Source organism: Larus michahellis, chromosome 2 (assembly GCF_964199755.1).
Source record: "Larus michahellis chromosome 2, bLarMic1.1, whole genome shotgun sequence".
Classification (NCBI taxonomy): Eukaryota; Metazoa; Chordata; class Aves; order Charadriiformes; family Laridae; genus Larus; species Larus michahellis.
This window is the reverse complement of record NC_133897.1, coordinates 99715144-99733356: the sequence shown is the minus strand read 5'-3', so window position 1 is coordinate 99733356 and position 18213 is coordinate 99715144. Positions and strand designations below refer to the sequence as shown.

Genomic DNA, 18213 nt, shown 5'->3' with positions numbered 1-18213 from the left:
GATACTGTGAGACAGCTGTTTAGGGCTGCCTCAGCTATTTTGAGGCTCTCCAGGCACTATCTTCTCTGAGGGGTGTCTGAGAGGGAAGCACATTTCTCAGTAATATGAACATACGGAGCTCAGAACTTGTGACTTGAGAGCCTTCCATTCTTCATTATTTTCTGCTGTTCATTTTAGCTAACACCTGCTCATCAGATCCGTTCTTTTGAATTGTGTTACTGGATATCTAAATACCCTTATGTTGTATAGGTATCGTAATTATCGCAGTTCACTATAATTTTTAATAAGTAGTAGGTCCCCTAAATGTTGGGAGTAGAACAGCCCATTACAGTAAGTCCTTCCCTGGATCTTTCTTAACATAGCTTTCAGAAGGTTCTACTCAACTTTCTTAATGTCTTTCAAGCTTCTGAAACCATGAGAAATACCCAACCACCTGTTGTTTTGCATAAAAACTACTTCGTAATGTTCAAATGTACTTGGCTAACCTGTGCTTAAATTTTCATTTATGTTAACTAAGATTTTTTTTTAATTATCTTAATTTGCATCAAGCAGAAATGTGTACTCTCTTATTATTTTATTACATTGTCATTAAGATACCGTGAAATTGTTCTGAAATTCAGATTTCCGTGACACTTGCTGCAGAGTTTAATATTTGTAATGATCTTCTTAGAAAAATATTTGGCTTCAGTTATCATAAAGAGATTAAAAGTTTTAACTTACTGCCTTTCCTATTGCTTACATGAAATGTGTATTTGTATTTTAGAAACCATTTTGCCAAAGTACATCTACGTGCTTTATCTTCAGAGGAGATTGAAGCTGTCCGTCAAAAAAAATATGTTCCAATGGCATCAAAGCTCCGGTTCATTCCCAAAGCAAATGGGTTAAGACCCATAGTAAAAGTGAGCGGTGTTGTTGAAGCACGAGCATTCAGCAGGGAAAGCAGAGAAAAGAAGGTTTTTATTTTCTTTATTGTTTTGTGTGTGTTTCATGTAGGCAGCTAATAAAGCGAGTGAGGTTTTCTGTTATAAAAAAAATAGTTTTAACATGGTGAACTGGAACATTCAAATCAGAATGACTGAATGGTTCTGCCTGTTGCAACGTAGCTTCTTCCTTCCCAGTGCTTAATTACCATTAGCTTCCAGTTCCAGAATCATATTTTAACAGAATGGCATGGTCTGTCAGGTAATCATGTTTTCTTTCTCTTTTCTTTCCATCCCTTTCCCTCAGGCTTGTGTGTCTGGTTGTGGTAGGCGTTTGGCCATTTATGGGAGCAGAAGGACAGAAATGTCAGATATTGAGTATTCTGAATTAACGTGTTGTATTTGTTTGGTACACCAGAGGGTGAGGGACGGATGAGGCTGGCCTATTGTGATTTACCTGAATGCTGATTTTGCACGTTATTCAGCTACTTGCCTGTTGTGCCAGGTCAACCCAGGGAGCCGAAAAGTGGTGAACTAGGTGTGTTACAGAAGGTCTAAGAAGGGTGAGGAAGCTGAATCAAGTGTAGTAGGGAGATAGAAAGGAAGCTGGGAATTGCAGCAGCCTGGGAACAGAGACAGAACATACGGTGCACAGAATAATCTATTCAACAGGCTAGTTAACCACAAGACATAGTGGGAACCCAGTTTCACTGTCTTGCATGACCGCGTTAATTGTTTTTCCTTCAGGCTGAGTCCTGTTTAGTGCACAAGATTAAGTGTTCTCCAAATGGGTGAGAGGTTAGTGGCTTAGTATTTACTGTTCAATACGTGATCCCAGACCAGATTTACAAGGCATCTGCTAAAAGCTGTTCTGAAGTGTTCTTTCTTTATAGTCTTTGTATGACAATCAGACTGTCAGATTTGAGAGTATGCGCACACTTAATTTGGAAATAGCTGCAGTGCTATTGCTCCTGTAACAGATCTGGCATAAAGGATGACACGAATATACTGAAGAAGACGAAGGTTCAAAGTCAACCATGGCAGCTCATCAGGTGTTTTGAGCTAACCTGGCTGCTCTGGAGCCGAGGGGGAATATCTAGATCTGCTGAAGAGTGCAAGCAATAGACTGCTGTTGGAGCGTGCAGACAAATAACTGAGGACACTAAGGTCTTCAGCTGTTAGACAGACCTCATCTGTCTAAACTAGTCACAACGCATAGCTAAGGATTTTCCTAAATCCATGAAAGAGAAGGTGGTGGTAGTGTTACCTCTTCTCTCAGATAGTAGGCTGAAACAGAGAGAAGTGTCTAGTGTAAAACAATCATCTTATTCATTAATTCCAACCTAATGGAAGTGATGTCTTTTTTTTTTTCTTTTTTTTTTGTTCCTTTTTTCCTAAACTTGCACGGCTACTCATTTTGCTTCTGTCATGGCATTTTGTCTTGCACTCTGTTCCAGTTTCATCCTGTACCATATCCACATTGTCTCTGCTCTCCACTTTCCTCCTAGCATTTAAATTGTAGAAGGAAGACGATCTTCTAGTTCTGTCTTCCTGACAATATTCCAGGTTTTGGAATTTGGAAGCCAGACTGGAATTGTAGGGGTAGTCTTGGCCAGTTTCTGTAGCTCAACACTGGAATATGTCCAGATGAATTGCCAGAGATGGTCTCCCAAATATCCAGCAAACCAACTTCTGATTTTTGGGCAACTCCCAAACTTTGCTGCAAAATACATGGTGGAATGAGTTCAGTTCTGTGAATTTGTCCTCAAATCACTGTAGATTTTGTTTTGTTTCGAAGGTTTTACGTGTTTGCTTTACATCCTTCTTCCTTTTTCATTCGAACCAATATTTTTTTTATTTTTAATGGGAAGCTCAAAGCACTGGTAGGCAGCAGGGTTCTAAAAGATCTGATTTGTCTGAGAGTTTATAGTCTTTCACCGCATTCCAGCAGATCATTAAGTTTTGCAAAAATATTAACAACTCTGTGCATTGGACCTGTACTGGGGAATTAAGAGGCTTGAGGGAATTCCTTCTAAAGTGACAATGAGGAGCTACTGTGAATACTGCAACTCCAGGTCTCTCGGGTTTAGTTCAGACTGGGTTTGCAACCAGTCTCAATTTTCTTTTACTGACTCACTTGCAAACACCCATATGGCTATCAACTTTGTGAAAAGGTGAAGGTGTGTTTTTTGTGAAAAAGCAGCCATCCTGGGATAGGCTCATTAAGAAGGAAAGAAGGAACTCTTCTACTGATGTTTACTTTGATCTGGCTGCTTCTATTTACCTTTGAGCTACATCTCTACCCTTTTGACTGTTTTTCTTAGGAACTTGGGCTATAGCAGAAAAGATACCACTGCAATAATTCAGGAAAGTGTCTAAATTTTCATAAATCTTTGTTTTATAAACTGTCCAAAAACATTTTGCAGGATCAGACAATGAGCGAACATAATTACTTTATGTACACAGTGAGGTTGGACCGAGTTGTTTTGGAAGCAGTGGCAGTAGTACACCAAACACTTTTGGTGTGCTTTAGTTTTGCCGGCTTTTCACTAAAACTAATTGGTTTTTTTCAGTGCAAAAATAAATGTTTTCAGATGAATTGGAATACTTCCATAATTAGTAGTTTCAGTGTAGATATTATGATCACAATACTACCATTGACAGTAAGAAACCTTTTATGTTCTTTGTATTCATTTTGGAGGACTTATCTGAAATTCTAAACTGCTTTCTAAGCGTGCTATGTGTGCGGTTTGTTTATTTTTTTCAGTAGTATGACTTGCCCTTTCAACATTCCTTTGTTGACATGTGTGTCAATATTGGTTTTTTTTCGTTAAGGTGTTTACAGACCTAGTCAACCTGCACGACTTCACTGCCACTCTGGCAATTACTATTCCCATAGCTGAGAGTTAAATCTTTGCTAATGTACTAGCATAAAGTACCTCCAGAGGCTGAACTGATGGTGCAGCTGGACTTAGCCTAAAGTCTTGGGGCACGTGTTCTTTTTGCGGCTCTTGTTGTGGTGATAGTCTCCACCAGAGAGAATTAATGATATTTAAGAAGTTACCTTCTAATTGGTGGCTGTTTTATTTGCTGGAGTCCGTCTGTTTATCTCCTTAACTATTACACCTTGATTTCCAAGAGTCAGGTACAGAAAAAACACATTTTCTATAGGATTTAGATGTTTGAAAAAAAAAGAAAAAGAAAAAAGATCTCTGAGGCTCTTTTGTCATTTCAAAGTAGTTACTGCAGCTATATTCAGGGTTTCTGAAAACTGCGGTTGACCAAAATAATATAGTAAACATACAAAATTATTCTCATCGTTCATCTAAATGTGAAATTGTATATTGCACAGAATTTAATGTATTTCAGCATACTTTAAGGTGATTCTCTTTGGTCTCTTTTTAGATGCATCACTACAACACTCGACTAAAAAATCTATTTAGTGTGTTAAATTATGAACGAACTATAAACACCAGGTTTATCGGCTCTTCAGTGTTTGGGAAAGATGATATCTACAAGGCATGGAAGAAGTTTGTTACAAAGGTTCTTGAATCAGATGGTGAAATTCCTCGTTTCTACTACGTAAAGGTATGTCTTTTTAATTACATATTCAAACTGACTCTTCAAAGTCAACTTGCAGATACTTCCATAGCTGTAATAACTGTGATCTGAGTGCATAATTATTTCTTTTTCAAAATAAACTTTTGTGCATACTTAACACAGACTCTGGTTGTTTTTTGGGGAGTGGGGTTGGTTGATTTTCTTGAGGGGAGGTGTCCCTACAGTAGATCTTCCTTTACTTTGATATTTTTCTGTCCGTCTTTCTGACATGTAGCAGCTCTTGCTTCTGCACGTGCACTGTATTTCTGCAGTTACATTTACTTGGGTAGAAAAATGGGACAAAAAAAATAAGCTCAGATGTGCTGTTAGGACCATCTTCCCAAAGGAGAACCGGGAAAAACTTGCTACGTGCATTTGGATAAATTCAGTATGTTTTTAAAAATAGGTCTCTTTCTATCTCAGTATCATTAGTTTCTGTAGAAAATGAACACTTGAACTCTAGTGTCTCTCCAACAAGTTTCTTCTCCCACTTAAAAAAAAAAAAAGACTGCTTGTCGTATCCCACTATTTGAAGGAGTGTCTTCTTAACACTTGTTTTTCAGTTATGTGTAGCAGGCAACCTTTGAGATCAGTTCAGCGCTTTGAATTGGGGCAATTTATACAGACATATGTAAATGACACACTTTTATATATATTGTAGTGGGGCTTCTCTCTTGTGCTTTCATATGTCAGTTGTCATCCTGTCCTGAAGTTACTTTCCATGATTGTCTCGTTATCTTTCAAGCCAAAGAATCATGGCATTGACGTAGTTCTCCTAAGATTGTTGCTTCTTCACAAGGTTTTGAATTTCGACTATGACAAGTAAAAGCAGAGGTAAAACTGCAGTATGAGGTTTAGAAAAGGTAAAACTTCTGGCTTTGCAGCTTTCCAAAAGCCTAAGATGCCACCTCCATGATCATATGGAGACGAAGATTTCTTAAAATACTTAAAACGTATTAAAAATATCAGCAATAAACTTTAGTTAAATGATCGAATGTTCGGTGTTAGGTCTAAGGTTGCATATGGTATCATATTCTGTTAATAACAAGAAATGTGCTAAAACTGATGATTTGGTTATCCCTTGTAAGGGAAAACTCATTGATGAGTGATGAAAGGTGTTGCAGATAAGCAATGAGTTGTTGTTTTGTCACAAATTTGGACTGAATAATGCAGTAATTTATTTCCTATGTGATTTATCTTTCAGCCTTTTTTCATACTACCACAGCAATTAGTTTACAGTGCTCCTTTACAGCGATTCTGATGAATTCATAATGGAAGATACTTCTTCTATTTCAGGCTGATGTCTCCAGGGCTTATGATACCATTCCTCATAATAAACTTGTGGAAGTGATTTCACGGATCTTAAACCCCGAGAAAAGAACTGTCTACTGCATACGGCGCTATGCCATGATTATGATTACCACAAATGGAAAAGCCAGGAGGTTCTATAGGAGACATGTATGACTTGCTGATTTCTTCTATTTGCTGCTGTAGATACGTTTCAATCCAAGGAATATTTTTGTTTATAGCTTTTTTTAGTCACAACTTGGATGAGGTAATTACTTCATAAACCCTTTTTTAATAGTGTTGGATATTTTCCAGAGGTAGCAAAGCTTCCTTTTCTTCCTTAATTTTTGCACTTTTTATTCAGCGTTAATAAGAATAAAGATAAATGTGTTATGGAAATAGAGAGATGTGAGGGAGCTATTTCATTTTAACAACAGCTGAATTGTTGGATTAAAATAACGCAATAAGGCTGGCCCTTTGACCTTCACTGAATAAAAGAGTCAGATACTGAATTTTCTATTGCTTTTGTCATTTATTTCTTTACACTCAATGTGTAGGTTTCTACTTTCAAGGATTTTATGCCAGACATGAAGCAGTTTGTGTCTCAGCTTCAGGAGAATACTTCATTGCAAAACGCAATAATAGTTGAACAGGTAAGTATTGGGAGACTTCCTTTCAACTGAAAAAGAAAGCTACAGAAGAATTGGAGGAAGACTGGGATTTTTGATTGAATGTACATATTATGTGGTGACACCACCTCTCTTCTAGTTACCCAGCAGCTTCCATAGAAAGATTTTTGTCATCTCTTCTTTGATAACAGGCTCTCAGTGTTCAGTGGAAGAAGTGCACCAGGCAAGAAATCTGACAAAATATCCTTCTAGACTTCTTCCAGATTTTATCATCCTCTCAAACTTTCACTTTAACCAATGTTTTCTTTTTCCTTTCCTAACTCCATTGTTTGTTGCAGCAGTTCTCAAGGGAGAACTTAACTGTCTGAGTAAAGAAGGGCTTCAACAGTTGCTATCTCCAAAACACACAGAAGTAAGAATGAGTAAAATGTATTCTAAGCTAAGTAGCTAAGGAAATAGGTGTGGCATCTTGAATAACAAACTGCATAGAATAGAAAAATTAATTGGAAAAAAGAAAGAAAAGCTTATTTTAATTATCACCTGCCAAGGTTGATAAGAATGAACTCTTCTTTAGAAGAGTTAAAATGCAGCACAAAATAAGATCAACTTTTGTATTTTTTGTTTAAAGAGATTTCTCACTTTCAGTGAATTAAAGTATGGTTAAAAATGATATGTATCTTAAAGTTACTCCAGCTGATGCTTTGTTACAAGAAGCAAGCATCCTTCTGTTGTTTTAGTTCTTGTCCTGCAGAGAACTGTACTAATTGAGTTTGTTCTCAAGACTTCCTTCTGTGCAAGGAGCATGCCAGAGAAAGGCATAAAAGTAGATTATGTGCTTGGTCAGTTTCTTAATACGTTTTATTGTTCAGCATCATGGTGTTCCATTCCATGATAACAACCTGCAAGATTCCTGAGCATCAGCTGACCAGACAGGTATTTTCTCACAGGCTACTTTCTCTTTAAATTTTTTTTTTTTCTAAACTTGCCAGTGGAAAATTTTTACATAGGGTAATTTATGCTTCTAACATACAAGTAAGATGATCTTGTATATGTATGGACATAGGAGTAGAATATACAGTGTGCACAATTCCAGGATCCTACAAAGTGCAGAGAGCCTAGTGAGTACATGGATGAAAACGAAAACTAGCTGCATCTATGATGATGATGATGTGTATGTAGGTTTTGTTTTATTCTTTTTTTTCCAGTGGACTCTGGTTTAGATAACTATGCCAGATATTGTGTGAACAGCAGCATTCTATTTTGAAATATTCTGCGTCTGAAAACAATTCGTGTGTGTGTGTGACATTACTTTTTTAAAAAAAACTTATTCTGAGAAAAGTATCATGGCAGCCTGGGTGTGGGTACCACAGGTACATCGTGTTAGCTCTTCAATACAAATAACCATGACCTCACATGGCTCTATCCAGAGCTGAGGGCATTTGCCTGATATCTGATCTCTGCAAATAGGAAGTCATTTTGCTTTAGTTCTCATGAAGTCATTATTGAAGGGATTTAAACTGCTCTAAAATAATTTATTACACAGTTTTTAAAACAAAGCTTCATAAATATTGGATGGACAGGCAGTCACTCATGGAATCGTTGGTAATATGTGGCAAAGAATGTGTTTTGCAGCAGAACTGGCCAGTGAGTGTATCTACACTTGTGGAATTATAAAGAACATGACAGTTACAGAAATTGCCCTGCAGGATAGAAAGCGGCCAAAAGAGTGACATGCATTGTAATAATCCAGTATAGTACACCAGCACTTTAAAAAGTGGTTTGGGATGTTGTATTTGACTATTTTTCCATGTAACACCAATCAAAACTGCTTTTCTCCTAAAGCAAAACAAAACTGCACTGTTCACTTGTTGGATGTGAGCAGCTTTTTAGTGTGTATATTCAGATCTTGGTGTTAGGTGTTTTGTTTCTTGCCTTAGGGGTTTGAACTACTTCAGTCTAGCTTTTTATAGAGGTTTCTGCTTATCTTCTAAGTTTATACTGTATTTTTAGTTTCAGTACATTTCTAAAGTACAAATCTTGCTTTGTTTTGTCCCATTTCTAGAGCTTAACTTTTAATGAGACAAGTTCCAGCCTGTTTACTTTTTTTCTTCAAATGATACATAACAACATCCTGGAGATTGGGAGCAGGTAAAAAAATAAGTTAGTTTTTCCTTGTATAGTGTTTTTGTTTTTTTTTTTTTCGTTGGTTGTTTTTTTTTCTGTTAAGCAGAATACTTTTAATTGGCTCAGGGGATTTTTGAGAGCTGTCTTTTAAAGATTTATATTTCATGTTAATTTGAAATCAGTTTAAGCTCCATAAAAGCATGAAGAGTTTGGAATCAAATTTGTATTTGGATGAAATTTCTCTTTCCCAGCTGGATGATGTTAACTATAAACAGAATGCATTTTTCTAAAATATGTAACCTTCTTTATTTAAAACTGGAAATGTGGTTCAAAAGAAAAATACTTTAAAAGGTTGGAATCCATAGTGGTGAACAAAAGCAAGGTAACGTCCAAGCAATCGTGCAAAAACCTTGTTAGTCATTTCTCTATAGTGAAAAATTAAACCTTTTCTACGTGGCCTTGCTATTTGGCAAGTTGCAATAAAAATAAAAGGCAATAACAGTAGGAATTTAAATTATTGGCAACTCCAAAACTAGGAAACAGATGTTATAGAGGGTAGTAACGCACATTTCTTCTTGTGATGCTAGAAGAGCTGATTATGTTTTGCTCCTAGGTGGCAAATGTGTGTACCACGTCTAGAAAACAAGTACTTACATGATCTTTATTCTGAATGAGGTATATTAGCATGAATAGCTTCTTGGTCTTGAAAAAAATACCTTTATTTTAGAATATTTAATCTCACAAAATTGAGGGAGTGGGAGAAAAGCTTTCAGGGAGGGAAAGAGAAGAGCGTTTATAGGTTTTTCTAGCACTGATGCTTACACTGCCCTTGGCAGGATCCTGAGAATGCTGACGTGGCGTGCCGTTAGTAAGGACTAACTGACATCAGTATGTTTAATAAAAGTTTAACGGTTTTAAAGAAAGCGCACCCTGACAAAGCCAGCTTCACGCTTATTTAAATTCAGTCACAGCTTGGCTGAAAAAATACTGTTTCTCCTGGAATGAATTTGCCCTTTTAAAGTAGCTCATTCTCATTTGTTCAAAAAAAACCCCCACAACTGCAAATAAGTTTAGAAAATGAATACACTCTTTAACTGATGGTTCTCAAAAAGCCATCACAGTTAGTCAATATTCACTTCATGTGTTGAGAAAAATGCTGATTTTTGAGCTGGGGACCTAGAAGGACTCTCTTAATACCATTTAATGTATTTGTCAAAAGTCTGGAAAAATGTGAAGTTGCTGCTAGAAAAATGTGCAGATGACTCAAAACATAGGTAAGATCACTGCTAGAATGGTAGTATGTGGCTCCCGTGTCCAGTTGCATTTCATTTGCTTTGATTTCACTAAGCCATTCATGTAGAAATGGTAAAATGGACATTGTAATATAGTATCTCAGTACTTCAGAAGAGTGTTGTGAAAATAATTCCCCTGGATTTTGTGAGGTATACTCATTCTGTTGCTGCCAGCATAGAAAAATCCACAAGGTAATGGGGAGCTCTGTCTTCAGGAGTATGTCAAGATGTGATACATTACTATTACTGCGTGTGGTGTTACTGGCTTTAAGTAACGAGATGGGGGAAGTATTAATGAACCTTTCCCTGGCTATGTCTATATGAATTCTTTGAAGCCATGAGAAGTAAATCAAGATTTATTCTTTTTGCAAAATAACAACTGGCAACTTCAGTGAACTTTTCAAGGAAGGGGGGGAGGTTCAGTATAATTACAAATAGTAAGGGTTAGCATTTCACAGGTTTTCCTAATCAGAAGTAAGATAGCTTCATGCCTGAGCAGATAAATGAGGAAATAAATGTGATTTACAATATAGCTGAGATGTATAAAACGTGTTCTATTGGACTAAGCCATCAGGAATTTCCCTAAAGTTAAAGTGATGTTTATTTGTGGAAAAACAAAACAAACCCAGAAACAAAAACCCAAGAAAACATTTTCCTTGGCCGGATCATGCTGTGCAAGTATATATGCAAAGAATAAACACCTCAATTTAAATTACTGCTTTAAATTAAATTGTTTTGTAGTTAAACATTTTTACTCTGACTTGTGCTGCTGAAACAATTTTGGTTTTGTTTGTTTGTTTGTTTGTTTTTTCCAGAAAACTTAGCAAGGTAAGTGGTGAACATTTATATTTTAATTTAATGTGGATGTCTGCTATTTCTGAAAAAAGCTGGGAATGTTCTATCTCAAAATCCACCTGAATTTAATTCCTGCTGTCGATGTACAGTATGAGCTTCAGCCTAATTGATTTTTAATGGGCACTGGCTGGGAGCTGTTTGGATAATAATTAAAAATAAATAAATTCTAGTTCGAAAGGTTTGTCCAGTGCACTTTGTTTCTTGTACAAGAACACTTGTTTTGAAGCTATGTAAGATGTAACATAAAGAACTACAAAGCTTAAATGAAGGGTGGCTCTGCAGCTGAAGGAGGAAGGAGACACTGAGGTTTGCAATCAGTTATAAAATGTCTTTCCTGTAATGACAGTTGTCTACTGGAGTTTGTTAATAAGAAAGGAGTGTGTGTATTAGCATGTTTTTTCACTGGTTAATTTAAAACTTCTGGAGCCATATGTAGATTCCTAGAGGAAAGAACAAACAAATTTAAGTAAGGCTAACTAGCAAGTATGTAGCATATTTCTTATTGAAACATATATGTTGTACTTGAAAATAATAAGTAAATGTTTAATGGCTATTGGAATCTTCTTGTTGCGTGTTTAGATTTTTTTTCCCCCTTTTTTTTCTTTTATTCTTGACCAGATACTACTTACAGTGCTGTGGAATTCCACAGGGCTCCATTTTGTCAACCTTACTTTGCAGCTTATGCTATGGAGACATGGAAAACAAATTGCTCTGTGGAGTACAACAGGATGGGTAGGCATGCTTTGTTCTGGGCTCTGTTATAGTAATGCATAATATATAGTATATGTGGTTTTAGTATATACGTAGTATATATATTATAGTATACGTGTTTATAATATATGTAGTATAGTAGATGTGTGACATTTTCTCTGAAGTTTAATTTTGAATTTCAAAGTTTTCCAACTCTCCATTAGGAAGTGTGGTGCACCCAAAGATCTCTACAGCTTCGGCGTCACTGCGGTTGGTTTGTGGGGGAATTTCCCTGTTTGTCATACGATTGGGAAGAAAAGAGCTGAAAAGAAGCTGTCCCAGATCTGTGGGTGGCAGATGTGTTCTTACAAAGAGCATAGTACTTAGGGATACTGTAAAGAGTCTGACAGGCCCTTGTACATGTAAGAAGTTTATGGTTCTCCCACACTCATTCCCACAGAGATTGTGATCTTCTCTCCTCAAACAAGATGGGATGTTGGTTACAGGCTTTATGATACTCCAGGCTTCTGCCTGAGGGCTTTCCAACCCACCATCTGTAAATCTTAGCATTTTATGAAGGTCACAGCTTTATTGCAGACTCTTTACAAGGCATCTTGGTTCTTGTTTGAAGCTCTATGTGGCTCTTGGTACATCTTCTAAGTGTTTGTGTCCTGCTTGCTCTTGCTTCTTAGGAGCTGGACGGAAAGCTAGCCTGGTAAAAGCTCTACGTCTATTAGCCATAAAAACTTTATGGTCCCTTTTGCCTCTACATGAACTGATTGCCACTGAATTACAGATTTGGGTCTTTAGGCAAGAGCTAGACATCAGTGAGCCCCCTGAAGCTTGTCCGTGTTCACACATCTCCCTCCGTTGCTGTGAATTCTGTCCTAAGAAAGAATAAAGAAAGTAAAAAGTGTGTAGGAATCCTCCAGATAAGTGCATCTGTCTGATGTCTCTTCTTGGGAGGCTCACGAAATAACGGGAAGTTTCAGGATTTTAAACATATCCCTACACAAGTAGTAAGAGTTCTCATAAATATTAGGACACTGTGATGATATAAGTATAAACAGCTGTCTTTTGCTTTCAAAGGATTTTGTTTACACATACTGAAATTATGAAACTGATTCAGAAGAATGCACTTTTTTGTGTAGCAGCTATTTTTATATGGAGCAGATTTTAGAATGTTACTTAGGTGTCTGTTGAATGATTTTGATAGTTTCATTTGGCCTTTATGTCAAAAAAAATAATCTAGCAGTTGACTTGGTTAGGCAAAGGTGCAGTTGACCTGATCATAGTGATGGCAGTACTCCTGCTTTGAGAAGGGTCTGGACAAGATCATCTCCAGAGCTCCCTCTTTATGATCTACTAGGCAGGATTTATCAGAAAAATATGGGCATGCTTGCGGCAATAATTCTGTTGCAAAAGAAAATCCAGCCTTTACAGTGGTAGACTGTCGTCTGTTCTATGCTCAAGTTATAGCTTCACAAACAAATTATTACACGGTAAGCAAAGATACAGAATTAGAGCACATGAAGCATCTGATATCTCTGTGTGTACCTGATATTACACCTCCTTTCCTTGTGTTGTATATTAAGATACAGCAAATTCTCCCTTGGAAAAGTGTAAAACCCTGCATCCAAGAAGCCACTGTGGAACAGCTTGTGTGCTGTAAATTCCTGTCATGTTTCATGTAGCCAGCCCCGTTGCTTTCTTATTTTTATTTTTTTTTTTCATTTATTTTTAGGAAAGAAGCGGAACTGAGAATTTCTTCATGAGACACGATTTGGAGATCGTATTGGCCTCTACCTTCTTATGAATTAAAATGGGCACGTTGTTGCTCTGAAGAGTATGACAAAAATTTGAAAGGATTACATATCAAAAAGTCTAACATGAGTTTCTTCTTGATTACAGAGTCCTAATACGTCTCATTGATGACTTTTTGCTGGTTACACCACATTTAACACATGCCAGAACTTTTCTAAGGTATGCTGTAAAAGACATAGTCTTCAAAGTAATAAGCATTAACACCTTTAAGGTCATTCTTTTTCATCTTTATACAGGCTTGTCCATATAGGTATATTTGGTGTATGGGTTAATAATCAAGGGCTGTGTTGGAGTCCTTGCTGGTAGCCTGTGCCTGGGAGGAATCCTAATAGCTACGTTCTTGATGGCCAGCTAACAATCTGGTACAACTCAGATGGTGGGGAATTGCTGCTGAGGTTTAAATTAGGGACCTAGCTACTGACCTTGATGGAGCTTCTAGCAGCAAGTAGTAGAGTGGACTAACCAAAGCAGCTGACAAGTGTCTTTTAAGACCATTTTCCTTCCAATTTTTAGGATGTCTTAGTTACATTCTTAAAAATGTTTTTACTGGGCAGGCGTGCTGCTATCTTCTATTCCTGGGGAAAGAATGCAACTTTTCTCTGATCCAATATTGCTAAGAATTTTCTGGTCATTAATATTTTGGGGTGAGTATTTGAAGCTACTGATAGCATGGCAGCATGCAGCTCACACAGAAGTTTTCAAACTGTAATTCTTTAGAGTGCTTCAGAACTACCTTTTTTTTTAAAAAAAAAAAAAAATAAAAAATTGGGCCCCAAAAGAGGTTCCTGGTTACCATGGATATGGATGTGCAGGCAATATCCAAGAAGAGTTTTGCTGATGCCAAAGACAGTTTTAAGGATTCAAAGGAGAGGTCTTGAAGAGAAGCTTAGCATCTGCAATGCAGTCAATTGCATCATGCTTTTCAATAGTCAGAAAGATGCAGCTGTTTTGAGCCTGAAAGGTGATGGGCAAATCAGTTAAGTACAGTTTGAAGTATAAACTGTACTAAACTGTGGATAGTGTACTTTGAAGACTTCATTTGTCCTCGTTTCCTCATCAGAACAGAAAGAAATTTCTAGGGATGTGCGGATTTTACAGTTCTGGAATAATGTCGCTTGCAGTAGCATTGCAGATATCGTCCCTCTTGCCCTTTGAAGTTATCAGCATCTTTTTTGTCTATCAGTTTCTGCACCAGCTGTGTTGATTTTCTGTAGACAAGTAGCCTGTTCTGTACAATTTTTCCAGAACGGCTTACAGATCCTATGAACTCTCTGCCACAAATAGAGTAGTAACGTTTTTTTCCAATGGTGAAACTGGGGGACTCAAGAAATTTAATTTTGAGGAGATGGCATTTATGATGATTACTCCCCACCAAGAAGAGCCTACCTCTTCCTCTCACTCTTTAAAAGGATGAAGACTGCCCATGAATACGTTGCCAAGTAAGACAAACTGCTGCTTGTCTGTGAGACAACACTGCTGATTCAGTGTGTAGTAGGTAATCAGCAGGCATTCTGGCAATGAAAACATCCTTAGGGAAAACTTTGTGGAGAAAGTTCAAAATTTTTCATCAGATAAATGAGGTTCCTGTTACATGGATTCTCCTTGTTTTAGTTAACTTCCAAAAACAATAGCTCTTCGTCTGCTTTTCCCAATGATTTTTGATCACAGTGGTTTCTGTGACTGTGGTTTATGCGTCTTGTCTCTAATGTTTCATGGCTTAAATTCTTAAGTTGCATTAATTTGCAAAAGTTTTTCCTCTGTTATCCTCATATCCGTAAGCTTATTTTTTTATTTTATTTATTTAGTTAGTTACTTCTAACGTCTTCAGTTGTGTTTGTTTCTAGCTGCGTTCCTTAAGCTAAAGTGTTGGCCGTGGTTCCCTTTATTCTTTGGTTTCTGTCCTTTTGTGCAAGATCGTATGTGTCTTGCAGCATGGTGGGCTTTTTTGTTTGCTTTTGTGGGGGCAGTTAAGACTAACTGTTTATATCTGTTTTAGGACTCTAGCAACAGGTATTCCTGAGTATGGCTTTTTAATAAACCCCAATAAGACAGTCGTGAATTTTCCTGTTGATGATATCCCAGGATGCTCCAAATTTAAACAGCTGCCAGATTGTCGTCTGATCCCGTGGTGTGGTTTATTATTAGATATACGGACACTTGAGGTTTATTGCGATTACTCCAGGTAAATAGAGTTGTATACTCAGTGTCAGCTTTAGAGTATATCATACGCAGTGTGTGAAGCACAAAGGTGTCTTGTGAATGGTGTAGTTGAATTAACTGCAAAATAGATTTTACAATTCTGTTTCTTGTACCGTAATTTAAACATTTTACTCGGCTGTGCAGCCTGCTGTTTTCTTCATTCCATCCTGGTGGGATGTACGTACCATTAACACCATCAAATATGGCACACGTCACTAGTGACCAGAAGTCATATGCTGTATGGTGGCTACATGGTTCTGATAAAGTTTATTCAATCACCTCAGTTCGGCTTCTTTAACCATTATGCACTGTATTGTACTTGATATCATATAACTACATTTATTTTTCTGAAACTGTTATTTTTTGTACCTTCCTAGAAGAAGCAGTAAGTATTACATGAACTACAGATTGGGATTAATTTTGTATAGGCTAGAGGGACTGGTAATCCTTTCAACATCAGAGGTGTTCCCTCTGGTATGCTTCAGATGGTAGTGCAGGGGAGAAGTAACCTCTCTGTAAACTAGCAGCCTTGACTACATACACAAAGCAGTCTGAAGTGGTGTAGAACTCAGGACGGGACAATGTATCCTACTGAAAAGCTCTGTAGGCCCTTTACATGGACTACTAGAGATGGCATTAGACATTTGCTAAAGATTAACAAGAAAGAACTGTTTAAACTGAAGGATGATACCATATTTAGTATAAACATACATTTAAGTGGGAAACTGGGAGGAGATTTTCCGTCAGCAGTGTGGTGAAGTCCTTCACTAGTCTTCCAAAACAGAAAAGCTTGGTCATTTTAGGAAAGGAATTTATATGACATGATTTTATGTAACAACAGAGGACTAAAATCAGCAGCCAGAGAGAGAGATGCACTAGCAGTGTTTCTAAAAGAAACAGTTGACGTTGATGAGGGCATTGGTGCTGTTGGTCTGGGAGACACTAATCAGAACCCTGAGGATGTTTTTTACAAGGGCCGCCTTGCTTTTGATAAGTGATTGGAACACCAAAGTGAACAGAGGTGGTTTCCAGCCTAAGCTCCTGCGTTGCATGGATCATAGTGGAGTATAACCTCGTTGTCACTAATGTTGTTAGTTGTTAATGATGGTCTGGGTAGACCGTGCGTTTTAGAAATACATAGAGTTTGTGTTTGAGGTTATTTGTTTGGGTTTTTTTTAGCAGGGTGAATTATTCAGCCCTGACATATTGAAGTCATTCCTTAGCTAATAGCCTTAAGGCCACAATATCTAGTCTCTTTATAAATTTAATTTAGTTATAGTCATCTTTTAGCTACTGGCTCATTGATTAGCTGGCAGTCTCTGAAACATGAGAAGTTAAATGAGGCTTACTTTAGAGAATTTAATTTAGTTTATTAGCCTATGGAGTTTAACTACTTTTTTTTTTTTTCTAGTTATACCTGTACTTCTATCAGATCAAGTCTTTCCTTCAATTCAAGTAGAACAGCTGGGAAAAACATGAAACACAAATTGATTACAGTCCTCAAACTGAAATGCCATTGTTTATTTCTTGATTTACAGGTGGGAATATGAAAATGGATGTTTGGAAATACTGTGATTAGTGATAAAGAGCATTAAAAAACTGCTTTGAGTTCTAACTCTTTATGTTGATTTTGAGAGGCAATCCACATAACTTGGAAATGCTGACATAAACTAAAAAGTGGGGTCTCAGGACCATCTGGAGCTGAGCCTTCACAAGATTGTTAACTTAGGTACATAAAAGAAATCTTTAAAGTTTAGCATAAAATATTTTTTCTCTGTATCTCGAAATCATTTTATGCTGTTGAACTTCGAACAAATCCTGTCGTGACACTACACTGCTCCTATAGCTTTGTTTCTGTTCTGTTCTAGATCAACAGCCTTAGAACAGTTTTCATTAACATCTACAAGATATTTTTACTTCAGGCTTACAGGTAGGTCACTGTCTTCTGCAGTAACTTGGAATATTTCACTACTCTTTCTTGACACATGGAGGAGCTATGGATTAGGAAAAAGCGTGCCATATAAATGTGCAGTGGTAAATGTCAGTAGTAAGCCATGATATTCTTGTTTCAACACTGTTTTAAGTAATATTATCAGATTCAGGATACAGGATTATATTCATGTGTGTGTTTGTGACACTTTGCTAAATGGACTTTCAGTGTCTCGTGGTATTGACAGCTGACCTCAAGAAAAGCAGTTTGTTATACTGCAGGAGGATGACAAGAAGCCTTATCACTTATTAACCAGTTTATATTTAGAACTTTGTATCTATTAAAATCATATAGGACTTTGACCTGTATAACTTTGCCTTAAGTGAAGTTTCATTGTACCAAGTTAATTGCAGATTCTTAGCTGCTGATAATGTCTTAATTGCTCCTTAGCTGGTAATATCTTGGGTTTTGTGAGCTGTTCTTGACCAGCAGAGGAAGTGAATGTTTTAAACAAGGATAAAGAGAAGGAAATCAAAGCTGATAAGCAAGTTGGGAGAAAATAGTAATCTCTGTTCATCAAAAACTTTGAATGGTTGGCAGCACCAATTAATTGTTTGTTTATTGTTTTAGCGCAAAAAAAAAGTATAAGAGGTGCTTCCCTCTTTACAGAAATCAGGTGTTGCTCTTTTGCTAGGCTCATACTTGTTAGGAAGTGACATCTTAGTTTTGTTCTCAAATTCAACTTGGTCTGTGTTCACCCTGTATTATTCTTGTGTCCAAGAAGTGTAATTAGACTTGTTTACTGCAGCACTGATGTGTCCAAACTCTTAAACTTTGTGTCGTGAGTGACTTATGCTTTTCCT

The 18213-nt window shown here is 37.0% G+C and overlaps 1 protein-coding gene across 1 annotated transcript in view; it reads left to right on the top strand.

Moving 5' to 3' along the window:
- The window catches only part of TERT (telomerase reverse transcriptase), a 33393-nt gene that overhangs the window by 8605 nt on the left and 6575 nt on the right, over window positions 1-18213 (top strand). The window contains exons 4-13 of the mRNA XM_074576406.1: window positions 764-953; window positions 4326-4508; window positions 5817-5978; window positions 6365-6460; window positions 8499-8584; window positions 11326-11439; window positions 13309-13380; window positions 15218-15403; window positions 16832-16958; window positions 17289-17350. Coding sequence (XP_074432507.1) covers window positions 764-953; window positions 4326-4508; window positions 5817-5978; window positions 6365-6460; window positions 8499-8584; window positions 11326-11439; window positions 13309-13380; window positions 15218-15403; window positions 16832-16958; window positions 17289-17350 — 1278 coding nt within the window. The remainder of the gene's footprint in view (window positions 1-763; window positions 954-4325; window positions 4509-5816; window positions 5979-6364; window positions 6461-8498; window positions 8585-11325; window positions 11440-13308; window positions 13381-15217; window positions 15404-16831; window positions 16959-17288; window positions 17351-18213) is intronic.